Here is a 17,297-nt window from a genome sequence, read left to right on the forward strand (position 1 = left end):
TCTTTGCCCCTACAAATGTGCCATAGACATTTAAACCATTGTTAATATAAAAATGCTGATTAGCAACGAACTACAAATGGAAGCTTAAAGCTGTAAATATCATTATGTAAAGATCTTTTTTGCAGTAATTCACTCTGTGTTGTCGGTGTATTTCCTGGTTACACATCAAGTAACATGCCACATTTGATGTACATTATTATATTGCAATAAAATGCATCTTTTCAGACAGATAATGTATATTAAGTGCTGAAATGCAATCCTGTGCCATTCAGAGTAATAATACAGAAGGACTCTGAACTTTTTTTCTGTAGTGCAATATAGCTTTATAACTTGAGTCATCTTGTAACATAAAGTGAATCAAGATCCTACATTAGAATTGATCCAAGTTGCTGCAGAGAGTTTTCAGCCCAGCTGTGGTTTTGTTATATCATAGCTAGCAAGACTGATTGGGTTGACTGCCAGACTGTGCAGGAACATTGATTTGGAGATAGGGAATACAGCACAGCGAGAGAAAGATGGCACTGCCCAGCTTTCCTGGCATGGGTTTTCTTTTGGCCTGTAGGCAGATACATCTCTCTCACACACACAATTTCTTCCAAAAGAGAAACACTGGCAGACAGAGGTGTCTAGAGACGCACGTATACACACATACAGACACACAAACACATGCAGCAGACAACATTGATTTCCTGTTTGGCATTGCTAAGCAGTGAGTGACACAGCTGAGGGAATCAAGCTATTCCCCGGACCATATTCCATCTCCCTCTGCTCTCTTATAAACACCTGCATGATATTTTATAGATCATCATTCACAGGCAGGGGAGTCTACTAGGAACAGCTTATCTTGATCATAGTTCCTTCACTCTTTCATCCCTACGTCTCTCATTCTTGACTCTTTCCTCCTTGTCCTCTCCCTCGGCTTCCTCCTCATCCTTTGAATCTATCCGTTTCCATTTTCATTAAAAGAAATAGGTTTTTCTTGGCTTCACGGAGCAATAATAACATCTTGGCTGGATAGGCACAACAATGTTGAACCATCTAGCAGGTAAACATGTTTTATCAGCCACATGGATCCACACTCACAAACACACACGCCCTCTCTACTGATTTCCAGTCTAATATAGAGACACCAGTCTTTTCCTGGCTACAACACATAGATCAATGCATATTTGGAGACCTCATTTTGTAAGAGCTACCAAAACAACAGAAACACAGTTATGCATTTTTTTATGGAATTTAAAGTGTGTTAAACTGGGAAGTGTGAAATGATGTGCATGCTGCTTCTGAGTTTATTTGTTTTTAGTTTGTCAAAGTTCCTCCACATGTGCATCTATGTAACTTGGGTGTCCAGAAGAGTATGCATGTGACGTCTCTCTCTCTCTCTCTCTCTCTCTCTCTCTCTCTCTCTGTCTCACTCTGTCTCACTCTGTCTATGTCGGGTACGTTACTGGACGCAGCAGACCGGACAGTGCTAGAGGCGTACACCAAGCGGTCACGCAGCGTGTCAGAGAAGAGAGCAGAGTTGCTGTCAGAAGGCCTTTTTAACACACTGCTGCTCTCCGTTTGGGGACATTTCAAGAGCGTTTGACTGCAAAAGGTCTCAGCAAAGGAGAGATAAACACAATTCTCCAAAATTCCCACAGAAACACCACTAAAGCCCTGAAGGCTTCCTACCTGAAAATACAGTACTAATACCTTTGATGTTCTAAAAGAGATGTGCAAGAAAGCGAGGAGGAAAGACAGGGGAAAAAAACAGCAGTACAGACACTCAAACACACACACACACACACACATACACTGGTCAGCAGCTTCACACGTCGTACAGCTGATGTTTCCACGTGTGGGTCACTAAAAGAGATATTCAAGAAAGCCAATGTGCCACATAAAAATATCTTGTCTTAACACGTTATTTAATTGGCACCAAAATGTTTTTATCTAGAATCACAACATGATTTATGACATCTTACATATTCTTGCATCAAATGTTTTAAAAACAGGGGAGACAATGTAACCAACGTTAAAAATTGTACATATTTTTGCACCACATTTATCTAAAATGGCAACAAATGCCAAAATTTCCTCACATTGAGGTAGGAAAGTTTGTGTTGTGTTTATCTTCTAGCACGTACTGTAAGCCTGGGTAAGATATTAAATTAGCTTTGTTCTCTGTCATACTTTCCTGTTACTCTTCACTGTTTTCCATCTAAAAGTACACAAAGTAAGCCCGAAATAACACTTCAGAGTGTCAGAGTACTTTGTGTGTGTTTACACATGGGTATGAATGAGCCTACATTCTACTGAGAACACGTGTGTGCTAAGGTGTACCTTAGTGCTTCATTCTGCAGCTCTTTACTGACATTATGAAAGCTTCCCCGCTTGTGTACTATTTCTCCTAATTATAGCTCTGATACCAGCATGCTGTTATTTTTTTACAGGCCCATATTTCTTTGCTGCATTGACACAGATGCTCTGTGACCCCTTTTACTAGTATGTATGGTGTTCAAAGGTTACTCAAGATGTAAACGTAGCAAGATAAACTGAAGCATGTATGCACCGACCGTGTGGAGCTGCTTTCCTCTTTGTCTCTCACTTTTATGTCTCTCATCTCTCTCTTTCACACACAAACACATTTACACAAATATATTTTCCCTCTGGAAGTGACAGCTCCAAGGCGCTTAGATGAAGTTGCTTTTCAGTCTCTAGCCCCCATTCCATCTATAGTTATTTTATTCCTTTTCCTTTGTTTCCCACTTCTTGTTTTTGCCTCCTTCTTCCTCTGGGCCTTCTATTACACAGCAAAGGTCACGTTCATGTCACTTCATTGTTTAAAACCAAATGCACCTATGTGTCAGAGGGTAAAGCTGTGAGGACAACTGACCTTAGACTTGTGATAACAGCCAGTGGGTACTACAAAAGTAAACAAAAAGATGACTTCTCTGAATGGTAACACTCAGCAGCACTCTTGTGCATGTGCAAAGCTAGTAAACTGGACATTTCTTCTCTCATAAATTCTCTTTAATCTGACAGATAGGAAACTGTTGCATACTATGTTTCTATCAGTCAGTCAGGCTAGAGCTGTGGCAGCTAATTTAGAAACAATACTGCACAGCAGTCACAATACCAGCGTCACTGACAGGCAGTCCCTGAATGCTTCATATGGATTAATTAGCTCAGTGTATGTTTCTTTGACACTCAAGAAGTAAAACAATTACACTGCTATTATGGCTAAGGGGACACAGGGATGAATATCACTGTCAAACTGGTTCCAGTTTCAAGTTTTGATGGGTGCATTTAAGCTCCTCAAGGAAACTTTGGCTTGGGGAGGCATGAACGACTCACAGGGATCAGGATCTTGGCTGACCCAGCGTCTTTGAGCATTCCCTGGTGTGGCTCCTCCAGGCTGGAGCTGGTGCACTGTGGATCACTGCAGGGGTCTGATGCTCTGCGAGGCTGAAGCAGTGAAGTGCGACATAGACTTGAAGCCCGCACCTGGGGTCCAGCATTAAAACAGGGAAGGCCTCTAGACGGAGGGGGCAGTTGCTTGGTCTGGATTGCCAGAGGCCCTAAGGCAAAGCCACCGTTGCCTCCTGGTTTGAGTGCAGGGAGAGACACACGCTTGTGAAGGCGAGGATGCTGCAGCATGCGGGGACAAGTTGAATCAGCGGATGTAGAAGTGACAGAGCTCTGCAATGTCATAGCAGGTGCTTTCCATTCATGCTGTGCTGCAGACTGAGCTGCCGATGCTGGACTATCTCTGACAGTTACCCTCTGTGGAGCCCGATGCAGGTGGTTGCTGAGGAGATGACTCAGCTCATTGGGCTCTGCTGGGCTGGGCACATCTGCCATAAGGCATTGAACAGGACGGGCAGAATCTCTGTGGTTTCCTTCCTCTGATCTACTCCTTGTGAGGTCACTGTGGCCCTCGGTGAGGAGAGTTTTTACTAGTCTTCCCCGGTGGAGGTGCTTGTTGAGGCAGGGGTTGAAAGGCTGTAGTACTTGAGGCTGCAAAAAAAAAGAAAAGACATATTAATAAGATATAAAAGAGTCATGGCGTAGTCAGTGTATAATGATGTAAGGCTTAGTTGTTTTTATCTTGTCCCAGAAATGTCTGTTTTTAAAAATTCACCCCTTCTTAGGTGTTTTTTATCTCCCTGGAATCCACAGCTTTTGAATATTTTACAGCTGCGATGAATATTCTAAATGAAAAAAGTGAACTAAAAATTCTGCCTTTCTTTGACTTGTTTATTTACTCTTTAATATCAAAGCCTGTTTCCACTTCGAGTTGCTGAACTATTCCTAGAATGGGAGAAGTCAAGTCACTGAGGAAGCCCCGATTCAGCACTTAAAAACGAGCAATAGAGAATAACCTTGCCATTTGAGTTCCCCTGAATCTACTGAAGTGTTTGAGTCATTTTGTGATCGCTGCTGCTGAAGGGCTTCAAAACATTCAAACTGAGCGCTATGATGCCTGCTGCCTGTGTAAGAACTTGCTGAGCCATTAACCACATGAAATTTAGACCAACCATGGTGATGTCCTACACCAGCGGGGGCACAGAGGCTACTGCATGAACACAAAACCACAAAACCTGTTTAATATAATTCAATCCTTAACACCCCTGAAACAATCACTATCTTAGTGAAACTTATCATGTTCAAAATTGTTTTGTGTTAGAGAGATGCTAATTATCTAGAATAACCACAAAAACTATGGTATCATTATGACAACATTAGCACTTGTTTTTAACACCCCTGTACTGAACTTGTTGACTGTGTTGATGAAATAGCTGTAAAATCCCTTGTACATGATTTATTTGTGTAGATCTATCCATTGAAAGAACAATTCCTGATATTATTATGTAGCACAGCTCTGCTTTTAAATGAAATGTAGATAATTCTGCTTTAACAAGTGAGACCACTGCATTCCCAGAGGATGCATAGTTCCATAAGATATCTTTAACCTTGAATGGTTTTACAGCAACCATTCTGGAACACATTACTAAATAAGAGGCAGATTACAGTGCAAACAGCCCTTATTACTCCATCCAGCGAACTACCCACAAAAGCTGAGTTGGTCAAATCAGGGAAAAAGAAACAATAAGTGTATTTACTGTGTTGATCTTGTCCATATTCTGAATATCTTATGCTATTGACCTCAACAACTATAACAACCCTAGCTATGTTATTTCTTACTTTAGACCTCTTAGTTTAAGGCTGATTTTATAAGGTCAACTGGTGGCGTTTTGTCCATTTTTATCATCAGAACTCACAGGACTGGCCTTTTTATATCTAAGTCCTTTGAGCAGAAACATCTAAAACTACTAAAAAGTATGAACTCTTGTTTTTTTTTTTTTTTAGCAGAAACATACCCACTGTGATTTGAAAGTAAAAAGATCTCAGCAGATACTGTAGCTTTAGCTGCCCTGCCTGTTTCTATCCTCACTCATTTGTATTGTGAGTAAATGTCCAAGGCCAGAGCTCCATCTCCTGGTCCCCTGCTCCAATGCGTCCAGTCGCCTAAAACCTATGCCCACTTCTGAGTGTCACTTTGTTGCTGGATGTTTTTAAACTAAAGACATACTGTTCTTAGATTTAAAAGCCTGTAACTCAAAAACTCCTTGTTGCTTAATACAACAACTCTGATTAGTTTGCCACTCAAACTATGAGCAGGTTATTAAGTCTTTTTAGACTGACATTTCTCATATTTATCACGATTCAATCTGAGAAAGTATGCCCTCCTACAGTTTAAAGCAAAATCCACAAATTACAGGTCATGTCAGCTAAATTAAAAAGAAATACTGAAACATACTCAAAAGTTGAGTGATATTATTAATATGCTCTCATTTCCTATTTTGCCCCTGACTCATTTACAAATGAGCAAAAGCCACATAAACATTATAGGTATAGATCTTATACTATTTTCAGTGTAGACAGTAAGGTCCATGGTAAAATACATGATAAAATGCCCACTGTCATTTGAATATTGTTAAGATATGACACCTTTAATTTCAGTGAATATATTTATAGCTGGCCTGCCTAGAAATGACAGTGACATGCAGCATCTATATCGCTCATATGCATCTACAGTTGTCTGTTACAGACACTAACAATTAGCAGCAATTATTTTGAGCACAGTACTGCCAAGAAGCAATTACCCCAAATCACTAATGACAGACATCACTTTAACAGAAAATCAGAAGCCAAAACAAGAAATTCAAGGCACCTGGAGGATGATAGGGCCCACCATAATGTCTCATTTCCAGCCTCTCTTACAATGAAAAATGGTTTGTGATTAGAAAAGCAACACACAAGAAGCAGAGTAAAAATGTAAATTGTCATCATTATGTCTGGCAGCAGACAACAGGATTGTAGCAAGAAAGCAGATGAGAGCGGTGATATGGTAGCACTTCAATTTTAAGACTAGGCTAAACTTCCTACTATTATTTAATATGGGTTGTTATGAAAATTACAATTTGGATTGTGTTCAAAATTAATCTGTGGGAAGAGTGTGATAGCAGAGAATGTGTGATTACTTAGATTTGTCTTTTTCTTGCTGTGCTTAACTGCCTTTGATAGTGGAGCTAAAATGAAGGCAATCACTCAGGACAGCGTTCATGTCTAACAGCACATAGTTATTGTTAGACATTATTCCTTTCAATACACTTCATCCAAATCCTTCAAGGTAAACAACAAGACTAACAGAGCTACTGTTTATTGAATAAAATATAGGAAAACAAATTCAGACAGAGGGCTGCACCACTACATGCATAATGGTTATAACAATATATACCTAATTTGATAGGATGGATTAAAAAAAAGTGCCAATGTAAAACGAAAAAAAGTAGAGAAAAATAAAAGAACCCTGTTTTCAAAACCAAACAGAATGAAAAAGTAAATAAAATATGAAAAAAGATGAAAACTAAACAGCATTGCTGTGACCCCCAACTCTGATCCAAGAGGAGCAAACCAAAGTTCCAAGGTGAAATCCACAAAGATAAAACTGAAAACCCAACAGAAAGCATGCAAATGAAGATGGAGTAAGGCATGCCTCTGTCATGCCACATGAAGCCCAACCACAGCCCAGCGTGCAGTGGGGTCTGCATGTTGACTTTGTGTTAAAGAAAGGATTACTGTACCACGCTGTGTCAGTGAAGTACTGAACTAGGTGTTCCACTCCTTGCCAAAAGCATCATGTGTGGAGGCAAAGGGAGAGGAGAGAGAACATGGGAGATTCATCTTCAGATTTTTGAGTGACAGAGTAGATGAGATGAAGAGAGATAAGGCTTAAAAGACAAGCAGGAGAGGGTGATGCTGAAGAAAGAGAAAATGAGATAAAGAGAAGATAGATGTAATGAAGACATCTGGTGGGGTTAATACATTTTAAACCCAGAATTTACCTCTAGCCCATGCTTGTAAGAAAAGGTCACACATTAGCTCGATAAACAAACCAGTTTAATGTAAAATACAATTACTTCAACCTCCATTCAATGAGACTGATGTGAGGAGTCCAAATTCTGATTTAATTCAAGAACTGTTTTCTTTTTATCCCCCATTCTCAAAGACCTTTATAACTGGCAAATAGTCTGCTAGTTTGTTTACAGCCACAGCTCCCAGAGGGGGGGTCAGAGCATTAGCTGTTTATCCAGGGAAATGGGCATATACTTGTTTTCCTCAAATCCACTGTTTCTCATCTTCTACAGTATCTAAAAATGACCAATGATATTTTAGTGCATTTCAGTGTTATTACATCGTTCCTCCTACTCCTTTTCTCCCACTGTACAGACCTCCTTTTGATACTCTGTTTTTTTCTTTTTTTGTTTTTTTGCCTAATTAGACCATGAAATCTACTTGTGGGGGATAATGCACTTTGACTGGGTGCTGAGCAGTATTCACATACTTTTCAGAATATTGTATAAACACAGATGCACTTGATATTGAAATAACCTGAGACAGTAAAAGCTACATCTGTATCACATATTTTTCACCTTCCCTCACAATACAAAGCTGAGCACCACCAGGTTTGAAAAGAACACCGCATGGGTTCTTCTTTTTTAATTTCGTTTCCTCACCCTTTGACATGTCTGCATTTACTGAGGTCTGTTTACTGTCATTTTCTTTACCTGCCCCCTCTCCCATACTTGCCACCTCATCAGCATAGCCTAATATAAAAGCTCTGCTGTGGGATTCAGTTAGGTGAGGTTGTTGTGACTCCATTGCAAATGCACTTGATATTGCAGGTCTGTCTTTCTCAAAGTCAAAACTGTCTGAGGCTGCAGATGTGGCAAATTTCACTTTTTTAATCCAGTACACAGGTCACGTTATGGTCATTTGTACAATTTGTTCAAAAACTGAAGATACATCATCTGACAGGGGAACTATTATATATTTCATTCTTATTGGCCCTGTCCTTACTGCCATGGTAGATATATTGTTTTTGGATACATTTCTAAAAACTATGGAGGGGAGTAAAGTGAGGGTTTAAAAAAGCACACCACTTTTCTGACTAAGCACAGCTACTAAAAGGGAACTAAAGCTGTAAATGGGCAGCTGAGGAAAAGTCACCAGAAAATTAATTAATAAGAGACAAGAAGTCAGACTGTGTGTAGTAAAACAAACAAGAAAAACTGTTTTGCATGTTGCTCATCTTGTTGAAAAATTAAACTACAAGTAAATATACAGCCCAAACTGTAACACAGACATTTTAGTAGATTAGAGGATTTTAATTATAGAAAAAGTTATACAATTTCAGCATTTTTACAGACCCCTGGACCCCCGTGTTCTATTTTGAAAAGTGTTAGTGACTCACTCAGTCTGCGTTGGGGCATGCTGGTACGGATCAAGCCCTGGTGCTGTGCCTGCCACGGAGACAGCAAGGGGTTGGGCAGTGCACCCTGCACAAAGAAAAACACAAAGGACAAAAGGCATGACGTACTAGCATACACACAAACACACACAGAGCAAGCTTACTTAGAAAAAACACACTTAGAGGCATAGCCCAATTGTTAATGATGATGCATAGCCCAATTTACATAGAACACAAAACCATACAGTACACAGCACATGAACAGGTATACCCACACAGTCATATACTATGTCTGCAATAAAAACTTACTGATCTGTTGCAAAGTTCACTGATGAAAAATACATTTTTAGTTTTAGGGTTAATGACGTACAGTAGAGAGATGAAAACATCAAGTAGTTATTTCCCCTTAAGTAGCTTTTTGGTTAGAAAAGGCCTCTCCTCTTATCGCTCACACTGTCTGACATTATCATACTGCATATATTCTATTTCAATTATTCACTGAAGCTGCATACATATATTTGATATTTATACAGGATCAGTGTTGTTATTGCAGCACTGGTCCCTCAAAGGGAAATACACATACTCGGATGTGTTTAGACCCATTTTCCAATATTAGGAAACTTTGGGATCTCTTTTCACCAACCTGTGTGTACACACTGATGTTAAGCTATAAATTCAATAAAGCGGCTAAAATAGCATTAAACTAAGAAAGGTTCAAACACATAAACACACACAAACGAGTACTGTATATATTTACAGCCCCATATCACTGTATTAGGCTACTGTTAAAAAGGAATTGTCTAGTACCCAAGCACAAACATGAAGCAAACATTTATTTCTACATCTTCTGCCACTATAAACTCTATTTTTGCAAATTTAGAGTTTCTAAAACCCAGGAGACTTTCACTATTGAGACGTTTGTTATCTGATTATCCTATAAAACATCTGCTACCTGTAGACTTCCAAATGTCTTTATGTAGTTTCTTCCTGCAGTAGATCACACAGGAAACAATTTACCTCCTACTCTAAAATCGAGATGCTTTTTACATAAGATAGAGTCAAATCTATTATCAAACATACAGCAGACAGATAAATCCTATGATGGACTGTAGAGCATCATATAAACAATGCATGCAAGTGATGCTGGTGATATAACCAGTTTTCACTGAGCCAATCAAACCAAACCACCGTGAATTTGATGTATGTCAACTAAATATGTTGCAAATATTTTTTCTTAGCCTTCTTTAGCACACTGGTCTTTATTTAGACAGTAAAACAACAAGACAGATTTACACTTCCAGTATAAATTGTTACAGAAAGCAGAAGATCCTTGGCCGTTTCTTTACTTTGCAAGGCAAATACAACATTTAACTGAAGCAGAGAGTGACAGATGGAACCACTGTTAATGTGGCTCATTATGACTGTTTCACATAAATGGTATGTTTTAACCCACTACACAGCATGCTCTACTTTCTCATTTGTCACATGAAGTATTCTGTCATGTGAACATTTCATTTGACCAGCATCTCTAACTCTGCACAGAGGTACAGTACCTGAAAGCACACAAGCCCTTTTGATTTCCTGGACTAAACAATTCAAAGAACCCTGGCCTCCATGGGGAGATGCAAAGTGAAGGGGCAGCAGAACCATCACGTTAAGCAGACGGCTGAAAACACTATGAAATGCCACTCCTTTTCTCAGCTGCGGAGAGGGCCGCATTGCAAATACAAGTCTAATATAAAAGCAGAGAGGCACCGTATCTGTCAGACAGAAGCAGAACCAGTGGGGGAGAAGACAAGACGGGGAAGATAGTAACTTCCCAGCATGAGGGATAAAGAACAAGTTTCCTTGCTCCGCTCTCGTCAATGTCCTTCCTTGAACACCAACAAGTGTTTCAGTGGGAGGTCTCGGCAGAAGCCTCCCATTGAGGTTTCATTTGCAGAGAGGAACACCTTGGGCGATGAGAACAAGAGGGTATGTTGGAGGGCTCTCGAACGATACTGACAGTGTTTGGCAGCTTTATTAGACCTGTGTAGCAGTTTAGCCTGTCAATTTTTTGCAGTTTTCCATCGCTGTAAAGGCTCTCCAATAAAAAGCTGTCAGAGCTTCACAAAGGCAGGCAGAAAGAAATTGGTAAAAGTTTTTCATATTCCATCAATTTTAGCTAAACTTTAGACACAAAGCCTCACAAGTTTTCAAGATCCCAATATCATTCTGAAAATACTTGTTTATGTTTAGAAACAGGACAGAACAGTATTTTAAAGCGAAAGAGAGAGACTTTGTCATCTTTGTCCCTCCATCTGCAATCCTGGTCTGGCATCAGTTTAGACCGATTCTACCTTCATGAGTTTAACCAAAAGAACAAGAAACAGTTTTTTTCGGGTATGTCATTTTATGTCATTTTGTAAAGGCCTAAAAACTTAATTCTGTGACAGAGGAGCTTGACTGACAAATTAAAACAATAACAAACAGCAAAAAAACATAAAAAAACAGAGCAGTTGTGCTTTGAATATCATTCTTCTCAACAGAAATAACTACCATATCAGAAACAGCTGCAGTGGTACATTCACTTGAGACCCCTTTCATATACAGAAATGCACTCTCAGGATTTGTTAAGCTATGCCGAGAGTCCCAGAAGCTGATGTTGAAAGTTGGCAAAGTAGGACAAGAATTTAAAAGTCAAGTAAAAGTTGTTCTTTGTGATCCTACAGCCTTTTCATCAAATAACAACAGTATTTATAAGAAACCATGATGCTGTGTCCTGAGAACAGCCTCTCTCTGCTTGAATCCCCTAATCCACTACACAGGGTTCCTATTGGCTGCCTACAGCTAAGAACTTCAGTTCTGGCCAAAATGTCTCACTTCACTGACTCTGGCAATTAAATCCTCACCTGTCCAAAATGACTGTGCTGTGTGCAGGTCTAAGTAAATGTGTACGTGTACATCTGTAAGGGTGTCTGTCACTTAAGGGGGCAGACAGAGGGGGATAAGGTGGGAGAGGTAATGTCAGGATCTGGGAGGGGGAAACTTATTCTTTCAGCCTACAGCTTAACGCTGATCACTAACCCTATTCAATCCTCCTGTCTCTCCCTTCCCTGTGCTCTCTTTCTCTGTGTGACAGCAAATTGATCTAATTACAAGAAGAAAGAAGCAGAGAGGCGATGTCAAAGAAAGAATGACAGAGACACAAATACAAGGAAAGAAAGAAATCACTGGAGCGGGAAAGACAGAAAGAAAGAAAATAACTATAGTGAAAGAGCAGGAGTGATAAAGAGACATGATGGGAGGTGCTAGAAGAGATGAGATGAAGAAGAGGATGTTTAAATGGCAGAGAGGGAGTAGGAGGGTAGCTGTAATTATCCTCTCTGTCTGCCACTGATGAAACACTGCCTATTGTGTTGCCATTGTTTCACTGCTGCTGCTCATCTGCGTGTTTGTTTATTTGGGTTATTAACAAGGTCGGCTCCCCAGTCCTCAGTCTGCTGAACTCACTGTTCAGCCACTCTGAGTGTATGTTCCATACTTAAGTACGAGAGATACATGTGGTACAAACCCAGACAATCAAGGTCTCTCTCAAACACACTGACACACACACATGGCACAAAAAAGCAAGAGGCTGGGTAGTTTTTCTATTGTGCTACATCTAAAATTACTACAATCACACTGCTGATGTTTTTTTTTGTTGTGAAAGGCAGAGGAGGCACAAGAAAACACTCCTGGTGCTGAGATTGCTCTGGGAAACTGATAAAGAAGATTACTTTTCTACAAGTGACATTTAAGTGTTTTCTTATGTCACACTACTTGTGTCTTGCCGCAACAAGTGTGTCCAGCGTTTGTCGACATCTTGTTCGTTGACGGTCTTATCCTCAAACCATAATGTGAGCCATTTTTCCTGCATGATTTTGGACTAAAAATTAGATTGCAAGCAGTTCAAAATGGGAAGCTGTGGGAGCTTGTGCTCAGAGCAATTGGTTAGGATAATGTTACAAAAGCCTGCTGCGACACACTGAAGAAGGTAGGAGATGACTACATCCCTGTTCTCCACAAACAGCAGAATTGGTTAAAGCAGCCCACAAAGCTAAACCTCACAATGTTTTATTGCTAAGAAAAAATAATGAGAACGAATGGATCAATGAAGAGAATATATGCACTGCTCAAAGATGCTGCATAAGTAATGGACTGAAAAAGTAAATGTCTTTAAATAAAATATCCGAGGGTCATAGGCTGTTAGTTACTCTTTCGTTATACTCTTAATCTAAGTTCAAAGCACAGCGAGATCTCCCTGAAGTCCATGTTCAACTTCTTGGCAAGACTCAGCCAGAGAGGCAACTCAAGACCTCCCAGTAAAAGGGTGCACATTTTACCCTTTGGCTATAAGGCAACGAGTGATCAGCATTGAAAATCTTTATCTTTATCTTTATCCTTTTAGCTCAACACTCAAAAATACTCTCGGAAGTCAGCAGCTATTCCAGTGTCATGATACAGTGGTACTTCAAATGTCAGAGCAGAGGAAAATCATCAGAAAAGGGCATTTTAGAGAATAGGAGGGAGAAAAACTGTAAAGATGACAACACATTATGAATTTGTCAGTATATGTGTGTTGGAGGAGAAGTAATGAAAAGTGAAATAAAGACTTGAAGTCACTTGATGAATGTGTCAATGGGGACGAAGTTAATAATATTCATGTCAAGAAATGTCAGGGGTTAGAAAGTAAAGACTGCAGCCGAAGATAAAAAGGAAAAAAACACAAGAAGTAAAAGCAAATCATTATATGAACACTGTGAACCCAAGCTTGCTGAAGGTGCTAAACTTGTCAGCGCAATAGCAGGAGCTTTGATACTGTCTGAAAAGTTAAAAGAAGACAGAGAAACAAACATCTATTTCTCTGTTATTTGTTGACTCTGTGCTCTCTTTTCTTGTTACCTTGTAAAAAAAAAAAAAGACAGCACAAAACTCACAGCTAACCTTTTAGAGCAATTGCACACTCTGGAAAGTAAAATGTCACTAACATAATGTGTTTCTCCCCATAATTTCGCAAAGCATGGTGCACTCTGGTGATAGTAAGGTAAATTAAAAGAAAAGAAAAATGAGGAATATGTAAAAACAGGACTGGACAGAATAAAAAGAACAGCACAGATCCAATGTTCCTGTGTTTTAGTGTGTTATTATACATTCACAGGGATGTTCTCCCACCATGAAGATGATTCCCATCGAGCAAAGCTAGCCCTGGTTTGACAGTTGCCATAGCAACTGTTAAAGCATATGCTCTTGTGGTAAGCAGGGACCTAGTGTAGTTAGTGCAGCGGCTTGGATTGTCCTTTATCCTTTTCCTTTGTAGCTTATGTGCAAAATATTAAAATACGCTTCCACCACTGTTAGTCACCCTATTTTACCACACTGATTTCTAATGTTTAATATTACAATTATACCGATTATACTACAAATTCTATTTCTTTCTCTTTCTACTGCTTCTGTAGGCCTCTATATGTGTTTCACCCTTTCAGCTGGAAGCAGGTCAATTATGGGAGTGTTTACTAGGCACCCTGCCTGTGGCACTCTTGCTATTGAATCAATACTTGGCTGCCACAGAGCGTACTATTGTGGCATGATATTGAACACATTGAACACTTACTGTATCTATCCATCTCCCACCTTTCCCTCTCGCTCTCTCCCTCTCTCTCTCTGTCCCTCTTTCTATTTAACCCCTCCCATGAATCTTCGTGTCTTTTCCTCCAGCTCTCCTACTATACATCTTCTCTTTCTCCATCACTCAGACATTCACATCAGCCTCGCAACAGCCTGTTCAAGTGTGAGATCTGGCTTTTAGGAGGGTGAAAGAGTGACAAACTCACTGATAACCTAATAAACTGCATTCCATAGAGAGGACATGGTGTAGTCACAAATCAGGCATGGATGGTTAGAGAGAGGCAGCAAATAAATGGGAACACTGACCAACTGAATTAAGCGGAGTGACTCAGCAACACACTGCACATGTGCATTTTGTCACTGGTGTGTCCCGATGTGAATGTTAAGTTGTGATATGCAACACTGCACCACATACATGCTGTTATATGCTAATGACTTGAAAGAAGAAGAAATCTAATTTATAAATAACCAGTTTCAGATTTTAGAAATCCTGCCGGTTGAAAAGAAGACTGTGTGATTATGTTTGGACTCACAGCATGGCTGGATGGTCTCCAGTATGTCTGCGTGGCCTTGTCATGGTGATGCTGTGTCCGTTTGTCAGTCTGTTTGTCATTTTGTCGTAGTGAAGAGGGAGCCCTCTGGTGGTGGCACTGACACCTGACCCGACGTCCTTGAGGAGTCTGAGGCGGGCAAGACTAAAAGAAATGAGGAAAGAAAGATTATTATACAATGTCTGAATGTTTTATAATTTCTTTAGCCTTGGCCACTTTTAATACTTGTCCCATGAACCCGGTTAAAAGCATGCCACCCTGTAGAACAGTTAAATCAAATCAAACAGAGAAGTTAAAACCAAAGAAGCCAAAGAAGAAAAAAAGCAAAACCAAAAAGTACACAAAGCATACCCCTTTAACACACAGTGTCTCCCGCATTTTATTCCAACCTTTTAACCCTAATGGATTCAAACTTAAAATAAAATACTAGGAGGTGAAGGACAAAACATATGAAAACAATTCATTAAAAATCAAAAACAAGTTTATTTCAAGTAGGATAGACTTCTTTGTTAGGTTTAATAGCTCATTTTGGTATTAGCATTTGGCTAACCATACAACCTAAGCAGTAAACATACCCATGGCTGTCAAATATAATAATAATAAAAAAAACCTACCACTGACATAAACAAGCAATATCTACATTTAGCTTCTGTTCAAATTAATAAAAAAGGGTAGCATTTCAAAATAGCCTATTTCTAACCAGAGACAATTAAATGTTATCCCTTTTCTACACTTCTTCAGTACTGTGAGTCATACAGTTTTTATTAGAAATGACAAGCACAATGGCCAAGTTGTAAATGGCTAGAATACATTTACATGGTAATTTAAATATTCTGCAAAAAATACTGACATTTAATGCGTTCACATGTTTGAGACTTCAATGCAGCTCACAACTAAGTGTTATTATGATCAGTCTGCTTAAACAGAGGTAAAAGCAGCATCCACAAATGCATTCTGTCACGCAGGACCGAGAAATAAGAAGTCTTTGATAGCTCCAGTATCTCTCGCCTCTCAATCCCCACAGCTTTTCTTTTTTTTTAATTTTACTTGACATAATAAATTTCCTCATCCCTAACCCCACCTCAACCATCACAGCTAAAGAAATCCATCCCTTTCCCTAACCTTAATCTGAACCCTAAAACAAAGTTTTAACCCCCAATAACCTTTGAAGCTGGGAGGACTGGCCAAAATTATTTCAAAAGGCTAAAATATATGGTAACAGAAAAATATGTACACATACGCACACACTATTATGCCACACACAGCTCTACTAATATTTTCCTTTTGCTCCATTATGTTCAGTTCAGTCAACTGTTCCCCGTTTGGTCTCTCAGTAGTTTCTCTGCTAAATTTTACCTGACCTTTCACATACCGTTGAAATATTTGTAACCAATTTCAAAAACAAACAGCAAGTCCAGTAGCCTTTGGCTTTGGACTTCGAGATATCATATGAACCAGACGAATGGCAATATTTACAGACCGTGAACCACTATTGTATTGTTATTGTTTTCTTAAAACCAAACATTCAGGATCTGTCAGCACATAAACTGATTCACATCTTATGTGTTTGTTTTGATGGCTTCATCATTGTTCAGTCCTATACTGCAGGGATATCAGCGGACCTGAGAACACAAACAGAATACTACTTTCAGTATTGCTTATAGCTCAACTTCAAGTGCCCAAATATTGTACACATAGTGCTTCAAGATCAAGTCAGCCGCAAAAATATCTCTTTCCCTCTTATCTTCTGTCTATTTACCCCAACATCTTCACTTTTCTATCCTCCACACTCATTAATGTCAGGCACAGATCTGAAAATACATCCAAGCTTTATCTCCTCCCTTTGGCCGTTAAGTGAGAGGGAGCTGCAATATTGTGTTGAACTTAAGAGCCTAATTCTAATTGGAGGGATAGTATGCAGCATGGAGACTGGTGGACAGACCCTGCTTTGACATTTTGGTATTTCTCGATACGGCGGGGATCTGAATAATGTCAGCAAGGCATACGGTTGTTTGACTAACAAGGAAGTGTGGTCAAGACACTAATGAGTGTTAGAGAGGAGATGGAGCCAGCTAAAAGCAAACAGAATGGAGGTTATTGGTAGGTAGTTCTAACCATGCAAGCACACACACACACACTCCCACCTACAATGAAGGATTGGATTACGTCTCCACTAAACGCTATGAAGCTAAACCGTGGATCTGTACATGTATCACTTGCCCTCTACAATGCATGTTGTCATCAATCCCGCCCTTTCTTCAATATGCTACAAAGCTCATTATGTTTATAGGGAACAATTT

General features: G+C 39.6%; 1 protein-coding gene across 2 annotated transcripts in view; it reads right to left on the reverse strand.

The window, feature by feature from the left end:
* Nucleotides 1–1,893: 1,893 nt before the first annotated feature.
* Nucleotides 1,894–17,297, reverse strand: part of ccser2a (coiled-coil serine-rich protein 2a) — a 40,401-nt gene continuing 24,997 nt past the window's right edge. The window contains exons 9-11 of one of the 2 annotated variants that reach the window (XM_026308800.2): nucleotides 14,980–15,141; nucleotides 8,804–8,888; nucleotides 3,762–4,002 (exon numbers count right to left, since the gene is read on the reverse strand). In XM_026308800.2, coding sequence (XP_026164585.1) covers nucleotides 3,911–4,002; nucleotides 8,804–8,888; nucleotides 14,980–15,141 — 339 coding nt within the window. In that variant the 3' untranslated portion in view covers nucleotides 3,762–3,910. Of the gene's footprint in view, nucleotides 4,003–8,803; nucleotides 8,889–14,979; nucleotides 15,142–17,297 lie in introns of both variants that reach the window. The other variant, XM_026308799.1, reaches the window with a different exon arrangement.

This window comes from Mastacembelus armatus, chromosome 15 (genome assembly GCF_900324485.2).
Source record: "Mastacembelus armatus chromosome 15, fMasArm1.2, whole genome shotgun sequence".
Taxonomy (NCBI): Eukaryota; Metazoa; Chordata; class Actinopteri; order Synbranchiformes; family Mastacembelidae; genus Mastacembelus; species Mastacembelus armatus.